Below are 17,657 nucleotides of genomic sequence, written 5' to 3' on the forward strand. Positions count from 1 at the left end.
TGACTGTGGTGGTTTCAGCTGTCTGTCCTGACTGTGATGGTTTCAGCTGTCCTGACTGTGATGGTTTCAGCTGTCTGTCCTGACTGTGATGGTTTCAGCTGTCCTGACTGTGATGGTTTCAGCTGTCCTGACTGTGATGGTTTCAGCTGTCTGTCCTGACTGTGATGGTTTCAGCTGTCTGTCCTGACTGTGATGGTTTCAGCTGTCTGTCCTGACTGTGATGGTTTCAGCTGTCCTGACTGTGATGGTTTCAGCTGTCTGTCCTGACTGATGGTTTCAGCTGTCTGTCCTGACTGTGATGGTTTCAGCTGTCCTGACTGTGATGGTTTCAGCTGTCCTGACTGTGATGGTTTCAGCTGTCTGTCCTGACTGTGATGGTTTCAGCTGTCCTGACTGTGATGGTTTCAGCTGCCTGTCCTGACTGTGATGGTTTCAGCTGTCTGTCCTGACTGTGATGGTTTCAGCTGTCCTGACTGTGATGGTTTCAGCTGTCCTGACTGTGATGGTTTCAGCTGTCTGTCCTGACTGTGATGGTTTCAGCTGTCTGTCCTGGCTGTGATGGTTTCAGCTGTCTGTCCTGACTGTGGTGGTTTCAGCTGTCTGTCCTGACTGTGATGGTTTCAGCTGTCCTAACTGTGATGGTTTCAGCTTTCCTGACTGTGATGGTTTCATCTGTCCTGACTGTGATGGTTTCAGCTGTCTGTCCTGACTGTGATGGTTTCAGCTGTCCTGACTGTGATGGTTTCAGCTGTCTGTCCTGACTGTGATGGTTTCAGCTGTCTGTCCTGGCTGTGATGGTTTCAGCTGTCTGTCCCGACTGTGGTGGTTTCAGCTGTCTGTCCTGACTGTGATGGTTTCAGCTGTCCTGCCTGTGATGGTTTCAGCTGTCCTGACTGTGATGGTTTCAGCTGTCCTGACTGTGATGGTTTCAGCTGTCCTGACTGTGATGGTTTCAGCTGTCCTGACTGTGATGGTTTCAGCTGTATGTCCTGACTGTGGTGGTTTCAGCTGTCTGTCCTGACTGTGGTGGTTTCAGCTGTCTGTCCTGAATGTGGTGGTTTCAGCTGTCTGTCCTGACTGTGGTGGTTTCAGCTGTCTGTCCTGACTGTGGTGGTTTCAGCTGTCTGTCCTGACTGTGATGGTTTCAGCTGTCCTGACTGTGATGGTTTCAGCTGTCCTGACTGTGATGGTTTCAGCTGTCCTGACTGTGATGGTTTCAGCTGTCTGTCCTGACTGTGATGGTTTCAGCTGTCCTGACTGTGATGGTTTCAGCTGTCTGTCCTGACTGTGATGGTTTCAGCTGTCCTGACTGTGATGGTTTCAGCTGTCCTGACTGTGATGGTTTCAGCTGTCTGTCCTGACTGTGATGGTTTCAGCTGTCTGTCCTGACTGTGATGGTTTCAGCTGTCTGTCCTGACTGTGATGGTTTCAGCTGTCTGTCCTGACTGTGATGGTTTCAGCTGTCCTGACTGTGATGGTTTCAGCTGTCCTGACTGTGATGGTTTCAGCTGTCTGTCCTGACTGTGATGGTTTCAGCTGTCTGTCCTGACTGTGATGGTTTCAGCTGTCTGTCCTGACTGTGATGGTTTCAGCTGTCCTGACTGTGATGGTTTCAGCTGTCTGTCCTGACTGATGGTTTCAGCTGTCTGTCCTGACTGTGATGGTTTCAGCTGTCTGTCCTGACTGTGATGGTTTCAGCCATCTGTCCTGACTGTGATGGTTTCAGCTGTCCTGACTGTGATGGTTTCAGCTGTCTGTCCTGACTGTGGTGGTTTCAGCTGTCCCGACTGTGGTGGTTTCAGCTGTCTGTCCTGACTGTGATGGTTTCAGCTGTCCTGACTGTGATGGTTTCAGCTGTCTGTCCTGACTGTGATGGTTTCAGCTGTCTGTCCTGACTGTGATGGTTTCAGCTGTTCTGACTGTGATGGTTTCAGCTGTCCTGACTGTGATTGTTTCAGCTGTCTGTCCTGACTGTGAAAGTTTCAGCTGTCTGTCCTGACTGTGATGGTTTCAGCTGTCCTGACTGTGGTGGTTTCAGCTGTCCTGACTGTGATGGTTTCAGCTGTCTGTCCTGACTGTGATGGTTTCAGCTCCTGACTGTGATGGTTTCAGCTGTCTGTCCTGACTGTGGTGGTTTCAGCTGTCCTGACTGTGATGGTTTCAGCTGTCCTGACTGTAGTGGTTTCAGCTGTCTGTCCTGACTGTGATAGTTTCAGCTGTCCTGACTGTGATGGTTTCAGCTGTCCTGACTGTAGTGGTTTCAGCTGTCTGTCCTGACTGTGATGGTTTCAGCTGTCCTGACTGTAGTGGTTTCAGCTGTCTGTCCTGACTGTGATGGTTTCAGCTGTCCTGACTGTGGTGGTTTCAGCTGTCCTGACTGTGATGGTTTCAGCTGTCCTGACTGTAGTGGTTTCAGCTGTCTGTCCTGACTGTGATAGTTTCAGCTGTCCTGACTGTAGTGGTTTCAGCTGTCTGTCCTGACTGTGGTGGTTTCAGCTGTCTGTCCTGACTGTGGTGGTTTCAGCTGTCTGTCCTGACTGTGATGGTTTCAGCTGTCTGTCCTGACTGTGATGGTTTCAGCTGTCTGTCCTGACTGTGATGGTTTCAGCTGTCTGTCCTGACTGTGGTGGTTTCAGCTGTCTGTCCTGACTGTGGTGGTTTCAGCTGTCCTGACTGTGATGGTTTCAGCTGTCTGTCCTGACTGTGGTGGTTTCAGCTGTCTGTCCTGACTGTGGTGGTTTCAGCTGTCCTGACTGTGGTGGTTTCAGCTGTCTGTCCTGACTGTGGTGGTTTCAGCTGTCTGTCCTGACTGTGGTGGTTTCAGCTGTCTGTCCTGACTGTGATGGTTTCAGCTGTCCTGACTGTGATGGTTTCAGCTGTCTGTCCTGACTGTGATGGTTTCAGCTGTCCTGACTGTGATGGTTTCAGCTGTCCTGACTGTGATGGTTTCAGCTGTCTGTCCTGACTGTGATGGTTTCAGCTGTCCTGACTGTGATGGTTTCAGCTGTCTGTCCTGACTGTGATGGTTTCAGCTGTCTGTCCTGACTGTGATGGTTTCAGCTGTCTGTCCTGACTGTGATGGTTTCAGCTGTCTGTCCTGACTGTGATGGTTTCAGCTGTCTGTCCTGACTGTGATGGTTTCAGCTGTCCTGACTGTGATGGTTTCAGCTGTCCTGACTGTGATGGTTTCAGCTGTCTGTCCTGACTGTGATGGTTTCAGCTGTCTGTCCTGACTGTGATGGTTTCAGCTGTCTGTCCTGACTGTGATGGTTTCAGCTGTCCTGACTGTGATGGTTTCAGCTGTCTGTCCTGACTGATGGTTTCAGCTGTCTGTCCTGACTGTGATGGTTTCAGCTGTCTGTCCTGACTGTGATGGTTTCAGCCATCTGTCCTGACTGTGATGGTTTCAGCTGTCCTGACTGTGATGGTTTCAGCTGTCTGTCCTGACTGTGGTGGTTTCAGCTGTCCCGACTGTGGTGGTTTCAGCTGTCTGTCCTGACTGTGATGGTTTCAGCTGTCCTGACTGTGATGGTTTCAGCTGTCTGTCCTGACTGTGATGGTTTCAGCTGTCTGTCCTGACTGTGATGGTTTCAGCTGTTCTGACTGTGATGGTTTCAGCTGTCCTGACTGTGATTGTTTCAGCTGTCTGTCCTGACTGTGATAGTTTCAGCTGTCTGTCCTGACTGTGATGGTTTCAGCTGTCCTGACTGTGGTGGTTTCAGCTGTCTGTCCTGACTGTGATGGTTTCAGCTCCTGACTGTGATGGTTTCAGCTGTCTGTCCTGACTGTGGTGGTTTCAGCTGTCCTGACTGTGATGGTTTCAGCTGTCCTGACTGTAGTGGTTTCAGCTGTCTGTCCTGACTGTGATAGTTTCAGCTGTCCTGACTGTGATGGTTTCAGCTGTCCTGACTGTAGTGGTTTCAGCTGTCTGTCCTGACTGTGATGGTTTCAGCTGTCCTGACTGTAGTGGTTTCAGCTGTCTGTCCTGACTGTGATGGTTTCAGCTGTCCTGACTGTAGTGGTTTCAGCTGTCTGTCCTGACTGTGATGGTTTCAGCTGTCCTGACTGTGGTGGTTTCAGCTGTCCTGACTGTGATGGTTTCAGCTGTCCTGACTGTAGTGGTTTCAGCTGTCTGTCCTGACTGTGATAGTTTCAGCTGTCCTGACTGTAGTGGTTTCAGCTGTCTGTCCTGACTGTGGTGGTTTCAGCTGTCTGTCCTGACTGTGGTGGTTTCAGCTGTCTGTCCTGACTGTGATGGTTTCAGCTGTCTGTCCTGACTGTGATGGTTTCAGCTGTCTGTCCTGACTGTGATGGTTTCAGCTGTCTGTCCTGACTGTGGTGGTTTCAGCTGTCTGTCCTGACTGTGGTGGTTTCAGCTGTCCTGACTGTGATGGTTTCAGCTGTCTGTCCTGACTGTGATGGTTTCAGCTGTCTGTCCTGACTGTGATGGTTTCAGCTGTCTGTCCTGACTGTGGTGGTTTCAGCTGTCCTGACTGCGATGGTTTCAGCTGTCTGTCCTGACTGTGGTGGTTTCAGCTGTCTGTCCTGACTGTGGTGGTTTCAGCTGTCCTGACTGTGGTGGTTTCAGCTGTCTGTCCTGACTGTGGTGGTTTCAGCTGTCCTGACTGTGATGGTTTCAGCTGTCTGTCCTGACTGTGGTGGGAACTTCGTTCCACCATTGTGGAGCGAGGACAGAGAATAGCCTGCTTCTCGTTCACCATGATTGAAAGCTTGGAAGCATCAGTGTGTTACTGTGCATCATGTTACCTTGACGATGGATACAACTTACCTTCTGCTTGTCACTGATGGAAACAGGCGGGGTTTTAGGTCTGACGGTTTCTGCACAAGGAATACAACACCGTTAGTTTTACGTGGCATACCATCTGATTAGGAACTGATAGAAAGAAACTTAATTTGGGTGTAGAAATGCAAACAAACACAATTAGCCGAGATCTACCACCGGGAGAAATCTCACGTCGATCCGCACACGGGGGCGCATGCGTGGGAGCTTGCGCAAAACCACCCAAATGTTTCCACGTCGCTTAGTTACCACCAGATCTCTGAAGACGTTAAGGGCGCGTCCCTTTAACCGCCCCGTTGTGAATTGGGAGTGTTTTTGGACGAGGCTCATTTGCATAGAAAGGGGAATATGTTCCGCCCATATTACCTCATTTAAATATGAGCTAATAGCACCGGACGCAATGCTGATGCAACGCAGTTGCCACCTCATTTCACCCCGTCGCGCCTCCTCTGTGAATAATAGCAAACTGTGTTTCAGAGCTACTTGCGCCGGCTTAGCGTCAGAAAAAGCCGCGCTTCGTGAATCCGCCCCACAGACACTGGTCTGGTGACCGCTCACTGCAGTGCCGAAGTGATGGTTCTGTGGAACTCCACCCTGATTCACCCTAGACGGGGTCTGTAATGACCTTTGATCCTGGGTCAGGGGACTAAAGAGGGTATTCAATTAAATATTGCCAAAGCATTTTACAGCCTAGTCTGCCCGGCGAGCATTATGTGTCTTTACTGTTCCTCTCTCCTTCCCTCTACCTCTCTTTACTGTTCCTCTCTCTCTCTCCCTCGACCTCTCTTTACTGTTCCTCTCTCTCTCCCTCGACCTCTCTTTACTGTTCCTCTCTCCTTCCCTCGACCTCTCTTTACTGTTCCTCTCTCCTTCCCTCGACCTCTCTTTACTGTTCCTCTCTCCTTCCCTCGACCTCGAGCCCTTGCTCAGAGGAACAGAAGGTGACAAGACGAAAGAAGCATATGGAACACACCCTAGTGTGTCTGTTTACACCCCCTGCATAGTCTGTTCATTATCTCAGTTCTAGACAGACATTTATAGTAGATGGCTTTTATCATTTGCATAAGCTAATTGGGATCCTTTTTTCTTTTTCCCATCTTTCCCCATTCTAAACACTTGCGCGGAATGCCTGTGTCTCCCTGGCACCGCTGCCTACGTTATAATTGCAATGGCGATCGAATCCCGACATGTGGCAGTATCACCTAGCTTTTGAACTGGGTCTCTCAGTTGTCTCTCAGTTGTCTCTCACTGGCTGCAGGAATCCCTTCCCCCTCAAAGTGAAGCAGCACACAGCCATCTGTCGCCGATTTTGCGAGGATGTAACCTATTGTTTTCCGTATTCTAGCCAGGCCCAATGCACACCGATAATGGCGATCGCGATGGAACTACTGGGATTATTCATTTTGGAGTACCTTCTGACAAAGGTATAAGGTCTATTTTAGGTCTATTTTACCAAACCTAAAACATGCTTTTGTATTGATCACAACGTCGTATTTTACCGTGCCTAAAACATGCTTTTGGTAACGATCGCAGCTTAAACGCCCCCCCCCCCCCCCCCCCCTTGATGACTTTGTGAAGAAACATCTATATGGTATATACCTAGATTTGCAAATAATATAGGTTTCAGGCGAGCAACCCGAACAATTTGCGCATAATGCACATAATATGTCATAACTCCCATTCCAGGATATCAGCCTGGATTATAGTGAAACGAGGCGATCATTAGCACGGGATAGGGCACAAACGAAGGTATGTAGACATACACTGTTTTTTCCATGTTGGTGTATAAATAGTGCCTGTCAAATGAGCCATACTATTGTCTCCATAGCTATAATACAGAATATACGATGGGTCTGCAAACATCGTGAAAATGGTCAATAACGCTGGCGCCAGGGAGTAAAGATGGGAAAACAGTGTGGCAGTCAATGAGTTAAAATGCACATATTGTGTACGGTGGGTAGTAGGGCTAGTAGGGATTCCAGACACAGCCCTGGTATGTGACCCGACCTGCTCAGCCACCAGGGAGACGTCCTCAGGTACACTAGACATGTTCACCTGTTAGGGAGACGTCCTCAGGTACACTAGACATGTTCACCTGTTAGGGAGACGTCCTCAGGTACACTAGACATGTTCACCTGTTAGGGAGACGTCCTCAGGTACACTAGACATGTTCACCTGTTAGGGAGACGTCCTCAGGTACACTAGACATGTTCACCTGTTAGGGAGACGTCCTCAGGTACACTAGACATGTTCACCTGTTAGGGCAGTGTTTCTCAAAGTGGGGGGCGCAGAGGCATGACAGGGGGGGCCTTGAGATTGATTAAAAAAAATTTTAAAATTTAAAAATGTTTTTGGATTACAGAAAATTATCACTAAAGTGCTATCTGTTGCAGCTGCACTGTTCTCCATGAAAATACCATTTCTCAAAATCTGAAAATCATTATTTAATAAAACACAGAAAAGGATCACCAAGTTACTCTGGATAAAAAAAAACGTTATAGACAACATTGAGACAAAGCTTCCTGACACATCTCCATCCAAACTCTTGGAAGAACTCTTTAAAATCTCATCTGATACCACCTAGAGAGCTAGTTTCAGAGTGTGGTGCTGAGTACCAAGTATCTCATCTCATGGCCCACCAAGTATCTCATGATGCAGCAGTTAAGGTGTTGATACCATTCAGCACCACATGCTGGCTTTTCATCCATGACAGCTCTGAAAACAAAATATAGGGCCAATTTGAAAGGTCACGATATTGGTGTTATTTCAATAAATTTAAACATGGCACATTTCATGACTATTTTGTTGGGGCGAGGGGGGGGGGGGGCCCAAAATATTTTGGTCCGCCAAAGGGGGGCCTGACAGAAAAAGTTTGAGAAGCACTGTGTTAGGGAGACGTCCTCAGGTACACTAGACATGTTCACCTGTTAGGGAGACGTCCTCAGGTACACTAGACATGTTCACCTGTTAGGGAGACGTCCTCAGGTACACTAGACTGACATGTTTACCTGTTAGGGAGACGTCCTCAGGTGCACTAGACTGACATGTTTACCTGTTAGGGAGACGTCCTCAGGTACACTAGACTGACATGTTTACCTGTTAGGGAGACGTCCTCAGGTACACTAGACTGACATGTTTACCTGTTAGGGAGACGTCCTCAGGTGCACTAGACTGACATGTTTACCTGTTAGGGAGACGTCCTCAGGTACACTAGACTGACATGTTTACCTGTTAGGGAGACGTCCTCAGGTACACTAGACTGACATGTTTACCTGTTAGGGAGACGTCCTCAGGTGCACTAGACTGACATGTTTACCTGTTAGGGAGACGTCCTCAGGTGCACTAGACATGTTCACCTGTTAGGGAGACGTCCTCAGGTACACTAGACTGACATGTTCACCTGTTAGGGAGACGTCCTCAGGTGCACTAGACTGACATGTTCACCTGTTAGGGAGACGTCCTCAGGTGCACTAGACTGACATGTTTACCTGTTAGGGAGACGTCCTCAGGTGCAGTGCTGGTGTCTCCCTCCTCCTCTGTCTGCTGCTGCTGGGCAGCCAGCGCTGTGAGCTGGGCGGACTGTTTGATCAGAGACACCCGGTAGAAGTAGTTCCTCCAGAACTGTTCCTCCTTCACACTGAGACACACAGGAACACAAACAGTTCCTCCTTCACACTGAGACACACAGGAACACAAACAGTTCCTCCCACACACTGAGACACAAACAGTTCCTCCTTCACACTGAGACACACACAGTTCCTCCTTCACACTGAGACACACAGGAACACAAACAGTTCCTCCTTCACACTGAGACACAAACAGTTCCTCCTTCACACTGAGACACACAGGAACACAAACAGTTCCTCCTTCACACTGAGACACACAGGAACACAAACAGTTCCTCCTTCACACTGAGACACACACAGTTCCTCCTTCACACTGAGACACACTGAGACACAAACAGTTCCTCCTACACACTGATACACAAACAGTTCCTCCTACACACTGAGACACAAACAGTTCCTCCTACACACTGAGACACACAGGAACACAAACAGTTCCTCCTACACACTGAGACACAAACAGTTCCTCCTACACACTGAGACACAAACAGTTCCTCCTTCACACTGAGACACAAACAGTTCCTCCTACACACTGAGACACAAACAGTTCCTCCTACACACTGAGACACACAGGCAGGTACAGAATAGTTGGAAGCTTCGAAGCTTCATTCATAACGTTGACATTCGAATTGTAAATCACCCTCTCATCTCCACAAAGCAGGCAACTCCTTGGATCTCATATTTTCCCGTAACTCCAGCATCATTGACACATTCCCTGCCACGCTTATATCCATCAATGTTTGATCACTGCCACCAGTCTAAGCCTATGGAGATGTTTACCTTCTTTGCAGGGCTATAACTTTTTAAATTGTATTGCTAAATTGACATTACTATGGCCCATTCAACATCGATTATCTATCGTTCAGGATGTAGGAACGTTTTACTTTTTCATTCATAGGTTCATACGAAAATACCGTCTAGAATATAAATATGTTTTTATCGTTTTCTGCAGTAATTCCTAGAACGTGAGATATAGGCATAAACGCATATGTAGATGATCAAATGCCGTTTGTTGGCGATACATGCTATATTAAAAATTTCAACTGTACATGATCCTAAACGTTATGACTGATCATGCGCGGGTGAACGGGGGGGGGGGGGCGTTTATAATTCCGTGATCGTCGGTAAATGCTCTATGTAGTATGGGTGATATATTGATCGGAGCAGTTTGCATGGATAATAATAAACAAACGCGCTGAAAATGACATCAGTGTCCTCTTACCGTTGGCCGGTGAGACTGGAGCAAAAAGATCCCACTTATTTGATGGCGATCGAGTCGATCCAGTTCCGGTTTGTATAATAATAATAACAGCCCAAATCATATCGATTATTGAGTTATGGCAGCGATCCATACACAGTGTGTGTCTTGAGTCCCGCGACAATATGCGAGTGCCAGACGCATTTCCAAGACGCACCGGGATCACAAGAGATCCACTTCCGGTTTGGCAACTCGCCGATCATCCACCAGGTGGCAGTATTGAAGCGTTGCAGAGTTGTGCATGCTCCCACTGCATCATACCAGGCTCCGTGAGGGAATTATGAATAACATGGCGAAGAAATTAAATATGATCTCAATAACGTCGTACGCCGTGGATTGGCAGAATTCGCATGAACTTGAAACACGTTGTGCGACGTTTATGGCGCAGGATGTGTTAACACCACGGTAACTCCCCTACATGTATCTGACCATTCCTTCATATCCTTCTCACTAACTCATGCTTAACCGAAAGGTCTTCACCCCAACTCAAACCATCTCACTCAGACACAACCTGCCCTCCCCATCCCCCTCCACCCTCTCCTCTGACATACTATCCGCTCTACCTATGAGTGACACCTTCTCTGCTCTCCCCACAGAGATGGCAACCTCCACCCTCCTCTCAGCCCTTGCAACCTCCTTCGACAAGCTCTGTCCCCTCGTTGAGAAACCTGCCCGCCGTTCCCCACCCAGTCCATGGCTGACAGATCCAGTGAGAGAACAAAGACAGGCCCTGAGAGTGGCTGAGAGGAAGTATAGAAAGTCACGCCTCACTGCTGACATCGACACATATCACAACCTCTTGTTAACATTCTCCAAAACCATTACTAATGCCAAAGCTTCTTTCTTTCACCATAGGATCGAGGCCTCTGCCAAGAATCTTTGCAAACTGCATGCTACCATGTCCTCCCTCCTCACCCCCCCCCCCCACCCCCTCCTCCCTCATCTTTCTCTGCCGAAGACTTCGCAATCTTCTTTGAGGAAAAAGTGGAGAACATCCGCAGCTCCTTCTTCCAACCCCCACCCATTCCAAATGCTGAATCGAGAACCTCATCATCTTTCTCTCCCATTACAGAAGCAGAGACCCTGACACTGGTAACGTCGAACCGTCCGACTACATGCCAGCTGGACCAGCTACCACTCCTCCAGACCATAGCACCAGACATCCTCCCATTCCTAACTGCAACCATCAACTTCTCACTCAACTCGGGGGTGGTCCCCACCTCCCTAAAACAAGCCAGAGTCACACCGCTCATAAAAAAAAAAAACCTAAACCCCACCGTCATAGGCAACTATCGTCCTGTCTCTCTTCTCTCCTTCCTTTCTAAAACACTTGAACGTGCTGTATCCAACCAACTTACTGCTTATCTCTTACAGAATGACCTCCTAGACCCTAATCAGTCTGGCTTCCGGACTGGCCACTCCACAGAAATGGCCCTCATTGCGGTCACAGAGGCACTTCACTTAGCAAAAGCGAAAGGCCTCTCCTCTGTCCTGATTCTCCTAGATCTATCTGCAGCCTTCGACACAGTCAACCATCAGATCCTCCTCGCGGCCCTCGCAGGAATGGGAGTGGCTGGCTCTGCGCTGACATGGCTGACATCATACATCAATGACCGCTCCTACCAAGTGTCATGGAGAGGGACCCTGTCGGCCACCCGCCCCCTGCGGACGGGTGTCCACCAGGGCTCGGTTCTAGGATCCCTTCTCTTCTCCCTCTAAACTAAATCACTGGGTAACATTATCACGTCTCATGGCTTCTCGTATCATTGTTATGCAGACGATACTCAACTCTTCCTCTCCTTCCCTCCCTCAGATATCCACGTCTCTGAGCGGATCTCCGCCTGGATGACGACCAACCACCTCACCTAAGCAAAACAGAATTGCTCCACCTGCCGGCCAAATCCTCCCCCCTGACCGACCTTTTCATCACAGTCGAGAATGCAGCTGTGACCGCGTCCCCAACCGCCAAAAAGCTTGGTGTTGTCCTCGACGACCAGTTGAACTTCTCTGCTCACATCGCAGTGACAACCAGAACCTGCAGATTCCTCCTGAGCAACGTCAGAAGGATCAGCCCCTTCCTGACAAAAGAAGCCACCCAACTCCTCGTCCAATCAACAGTCATCTCCCTAGTGATGCACGATATATCGGCCGCCGATATAATATTGGCCGATATGGCCGTTTTTTTAAACATCGGTATCGGTCCGATATCAAGATAGGGCAGATACAATTTTTTTTTTTTTTTTTTTACATGTTTTGGCCTTAAATAGTTTCAAAATATCAGTCATTTCTGAAAATAAGTTACAAAAGTAAAAAAATTATGCGTTTTGGAAAATAGCTCTTTATTTGATTATCATAAAAAAGTGTTTTCTATACAGAGATATCGACATCGGTAAATATCGGTATCGGCCAGAACAGCAATATTAATATCGGTTATCGGTATTGGCCACAATTTTCACATCGGTGCATCACTACATCTCCCGCCTCGACTACTGCAACGCTGGCCTCCCGGCCACTGCCACCAAGCCTCTTCAACTCATTCAGAACGCAGCAGCCCGCCTGATCTCAAACCTACCGAAGTCGGCCCATGTCACCCCACTTCCCGCTCCCCCCCACCATTCCGATTACCAGACGACTACTCTACCTCCTATCACTCTAGTGACTGACTGACTGACTGACTGACTGACTGACTGACTGACTGACTGACTGACTGACTGACTGACTGACTGACTGACTGACTGACTGACTGACTGACTGACTGACTGACTGACTGACTGTTTCAGCTCCAGGTGGAAGCTGGTAGAGTGACTGACTGTTTGAAGCTGATGGAGTGACTGACTGTTTGGGCACCAGGTGACTGACTGTTTGAGTGACTGTTTGAGTGACTGACTGTTTGAGTGACTGACTGTTTGAGTGACTGTTTGAGTGACTGACTGTTTGGGCACCAGGTCGAAGCGCATCCTGTTGAGCAGCTGGTCCTCATCCAGCATCACCATGGCGATGGGGTACATCTGCTCAGGGTCAAAGGTGAACTGGACGCCGGCGGGGGGGTCACGCAGGAAGTTCCTCTTGTCCTGGGAGGAGGAGGAGGAGGAGACAGGCAGGAGAAGGAGGAGGAGACAGGGAGGAGAAGGAGGAGGAGGAGGAGGAGGAGGAGACATGAGAATAACAATAATAAATGTACTTCATTTGGATTTTTATGGAAGGTTGCCGTCCTCCCCAAGCTGACTAAATCAAAACTACCTACTATACTACTGTCTCTACTATTAGCGCGTATTTAAATGAGGTAATATGGGGGCGAAACATGTTCCCCTTTCTATGCAAATGAGCCTCGTCCAACAACACTCCCCCCCCCCCACACCCGTATTCCGATCGGTGCAATAATATTCACGGGGGTATATGTCGTCGTGGGACACAAGTTCCCAATGCATTGTCCCGTGGGATTATGCCCCCCCCCCCCCCCCCCCCCCACGGCGATATTGATTGAGGGGCGGATTTGCTGTGATTCTGCACCATGCAAGATCTGCACAAAATAATTTATTATTTATTTGTCCATGTTATTCAGCAGTAGGCTATTATGAGCAAACGAAATTCGTTAGATTGGACATTTTGATAAATTATTTCAAGCGGAGAATTGAGAAATTCTTCATTACTGACCCATTATTATTTATTGATCCCAAATTAACATTCTGACGGCCTGTCTGTCCCCGTGCACGTCGCTATACATGACCAGTTGTCTATTATAATCACTTAACATTTTAAGCATTTTATGAGCAAACAAAATTCGTTAGATTGGACATTTGAAAAGGGTCTCGAATGGCCAAAAGAGATTATAGCTAGCTAACGTTACCACTTAAACTTTCTTTTTCACCAGTTAACCTGAAAGGTGTGCTGATCAGCAGTAATGCAACGTCGTGATGTATCAATAAATAGACAGATTTGTTTATGTAGGCTATATTAACACTTTGGCGACCACAGTCTTGCGGCGATTTATGCCTCAGAGGACAGAGGTTTGTTTACAAACCGATGTACTTTCTAAGAGCTATATATATATAATTTATAGTATTGCTATCTGTCCATTCTCATTGTCACTTGAGTGCATAAACCGTGCCTTCATAATGGCTTAAAGAAAATAAAGATCCATTGGTTGGTTGTCATTTTATAGCGTCGTGAATATAAGGTTTATCGCGCTTTGCGTCTCGTCTTTTTTCCAGGAAGCTAGATAATAGGCTAAACGTTGGCGCCGTTATATCAAACGCCATTTCTGCTGTAGCTGCGTAGCATCCGGACTATTACAGAGCATCTATGGATGAAATGGGGGCGGCGGGGAACGCTGATTAGTATTATTGATTAGCAATACAGTGTGCGTTCAGGTAGCCAATGTCAGTGATCGATCACGTTAGGTTTTAAAACAATGTCCAATCCAGCTGTAATTTGGGGGAATAGTATCCTACCGTCAGGCCATGTGGTCGCCGGCAGCATTTCTTCATTAGTCATCGGATTCCGGTAGATCGATATGTCCATTGGCTAATCATAAATCCCATTATTCCAGGCTGAAATATGCGTTCGGTAACGGGATCAAAGATGGAGGGTCTTCGTTTGGAAGCGAGGCTCATATGATCCGCCCACAGACAGTGAAAAGAATTTTTTTTTCAATCCCCTCAATGATACTGCAGTGGAGCGATGGCGCCCCTAAGCGGATCTGGCCGGTATTGCATGTTTCGAAAATCAAATATGTGGGTAGGTCATGCATCTCGATCGCGGACGTTAATAGCGTTATAAATATGGAATAAAACAATAACAACTCGCCACGAGTTAACTCGTGGCTCTGGTACACAACGCATGGAATCGAAACACGTATGTATACGTGGACGGTCCACATAGTGTTAACCTCTTAAAGGAAAACTCCCAACATTTTGGGAAATTTGCTTATTTAACATCTTCCCTGGAGTTAGACAAGAAGATACATACACAGCCGAGTGGAATATCTGCAACGGAAGTATTTCTAGGGATGGCAGCAACTTGCACTAACGTTACATCATTGAAACGGAGTATGCCGAATTTATACGTGCAATGAAGGAATGCCAAGAGGAAATGTTTTTACCGCAACTAACTTCGCTGGAAACCATTCAGAAGTGCGAGAAACTCCCTGCAGACGGTAACAAAGCAAAGCTGATAATAGAGAAAATAACCAAATGTATTGTGCAGGACGACCAGCCCCTTTGTAGGAAATGTAACGTTATGTTTCCACCTCGCTTCATGTTGGCAAACCGGCATTTTATCTCCGACACGGCTATCCCAAATAAGTACAATGTTGTGTTTCTGTAGTTAGAGAGGACTGTGTAGTTCTGCTGACAGATATACCAGGTCTGTAGTTAGAGGGACTGTGTAGTTCTGCTGACAGATATACCAGGTCTGTAGTTAGAGGGACTGTGTAGTTCCAAACAGATATACCAGGTCTGTAGTTAGAGGGACTGTGTAGTTCTGTTGACAGATACACCAGGTCTGTAGTTAGAGGGACTGTGTAGTTCCAAACAGATATACCAGGTCTGTAGTTAGAGGGGACTGTGTAGTTCCAAACAGATATACCAGGTCTGTAGTTAGAGGGACTGTGTAGTTCTGTTGACAGATACACCAGGTCTGTAGTTAGAGGGACTGTGTAGTTCCAAACAGATATACCAGGTCTGTAGTTAGAGGGGACTGTGTAGTTCTGCTGACAGATATACCAGGTCTGTAGTTAGAGGGGACTGTGTAGTTCTGCTGACAGATATACCAGGTCTGTAGTTAGAGGAGACTGTGTAGTTCTGCTGACAGATATACCAGGTCTGTAGTTAGAGGGGACTGTGTAGTTCTGCTGACAGATATACCAGGTCTGTAGTTAGAGGGACTGTGTAGTTCTGCTGACAGATATACCAGGTCTGTAGTTAGAGGGGACTGTGTAGTTCTGCTGACAGATATACCAGGTCTGTAGTTAGAGGGACTGTGTAGTTCTGCTGACAGATATACCAGGTCTGTAGTTAGAGGGACTGTGTAGTTCTGCTGACAGATATACCAGGTCTGTAGTTAGAGGGACTGTGTAGTTCTGCTGACAGATATACCAGGTCTGTAGTTAGAGGGACTGTGTAGTTCTGCTGACAGATATACCAGGTCTGTAGTTAGAGGGACTGTGTAGTTCTGCTGACGGATAATAATAATAATGCATTTTATTTATAAGGCGCCTTTCAAGACACTCAAGGTCGCCGTACAACAATTTAAAAACAGTTCATTTACAATCACAATCCATTTAAAAAATAAAATCAGACATACGCCTGCCTAAACAGGTGGGTTTTGAGGTGGGTTTTAAATGGGATGATGGAGTCAATGTTCCTGATGTCGGGGGGGAGGGAGTTCCAGAGGCGGGGGGCAGAGCAGCTGAAGGCTCTTGACCCCATGGTGGACAGACGGGCTGGGCGGACGGTCAGGTTGATGGAGGAGGCAGACCTGAGGGACCGGGTGGGAATGTTGATGTGAAGGAGGTCGGACAGGTATGGAGAGGCGAGGTTGTGGATGGCCTTGTATGTATGGAGGAGGATCTTGTAGTCTATGCAGTGTTTAATGGGAAGCCAGTGTAGTTGGTGTAGGACGGGGGTGATGTGACTGATGACAGGGGTTCTGGTTATAATACAAGCAGCAGCGTTCTGGACCAGTTGGAGCTTATGGAGGAGTTTGTGGGGGAGACCAAAGAGAAGAAAGTTGCAATAATCCAAGCGGGAAGTGACGAGGGAGTGGACCAGGATTGCGGCGCTGTTGGGAGTGAGTGAAGGGCGGAGGCGGTTGATGTTGCGAAGGTGGAAGTAGGCGGACCGGATGGTGTTGTTGATGTGGGAATGTAATGATAGGGTGCTGTCGAGGACGACACCCAGACTCTTGACCTGGGGGGAAGGGGAAACCAAGGAGTTGTCTATGGTGAGGGTGAAACTGGGGTGCTTGGTGAGTGTGGACTTGGAGCCAATGAGGACTACCTCTGTTTTATCACTGTTTAGTTTGAGGACATTTGAAGTGAACCAGGATTTGATTTCCTGTAAACAGGCACAGAGGGAAGAGGGAGGGAGGGTGGAAGTGGGTTTGGAGGAAACATAGAGCTGGGTGTCGTCCGCGTAACAGTGGAAATTGATGTTGTATTTACGGAGAATCCGACCAAATGGGAGGAGGTAGATGATGAAGAGGATAGGGCCAAGGACAGAGCCCTGGGGAACACCGGAGGAGAGGGGGGATGGATGGGATGTGAATGATTTTAACTGAATGAACTGAGTACGACCAGAGAGATATGAATGGAACTAGTCTAGGGATGTGTGGGAGATTCCAATGGAGGCTAGTCGGTTAAGGAGGGTGGAGTGAGATATGGTGTCAAATGCGGCGCTTAGATCGAGGAGGATGAGGATGGATAATAGTCCGGAGTCAGCTGCCATCAGGAGGTCATTAGTGATTTTGAGGAGGGCTGTTTCTGTGCGGTGATGGGGGCGAAAACCAGATTGGAACTGTTCATAGAGGTTATTGTTGGAGAGGTGAGCATGAATCTGAGAAGCCACTACTTTTTCCAGGATTTTTTAGAGAAATGGCAGGTTGGAGATGGGGCGGAGGTTATTGAAAATGTTGGGGTCTGAACCAGGTTTCTTTAGAATCGGTGTTACAGCAGCGGATTTGAGAGATGATGGGACAGAACCAAAGGTGAGGGAGGAATGGATGATTGCAGTTCTAAGGGGCAGGAGAGAGGGGAGGGAGGCTATGACCAGGGAGGAGGGCAGGGGGTCAAGTTGGCAGGTGGATGGCTTGGATTTCCGGATGAGTTTTGATATATCGGCAGCAGAGGGGAGATGGAAGCAGGAGAGAGGTGCAGAGAGGGGGGGGGGGTGGAGCTAGGGGAGATGGACAACTGGACATGAGAGAGGTCAGTTGCTGGTGGATATTGGCTATTTTTTTATTGAAAAATGACATCAGG

General features: G+C 47.9%; 1 protein-coding gene across 1 annotated transcript in view; it reads right to left on the reverse strand.

The window, feature by feature from the left end:
* Positions 1 to 17,657, reverse strand: part of LOC311241315 (synapse-associated protein 1-like) — a 63,202-nt gene that overhangs the window by 29,278 nt on the left and 16,267 nt on the right. Inside the window, exons 5-7 of the mRNA XM_084330095.1 lie at positions 12,614 to 12,753; positions 8,290 to 8,438; positions 4,790 to 4,839 (exon numbers count right to left, since the gene is read on the reverse strand). Coding sequence (XP_084186221.1) covers positions 4,790 to 4,839; positions 8,290 to 8,438; positions 12,614 to 12,753 — 339 coding nt within the window. The remainder of the gene's footprint in view (positions 1 to 4,789; positions 4,840 to 8,289; positions 8,439 to 12,613; positions 12,754 to 17,657) is intronic.

This window comes from Notolepis coatsorum (genome assembly GCF_963971535.1).
Source record: "Notolepis coatsorum genome assembly, chromosome: 15".
NCBI lineage: Eukaryota > Metazoa > Chordata > Actinopteri > Aulopiformes > Paralepididae > Notolepis > Notolepis coatsorum.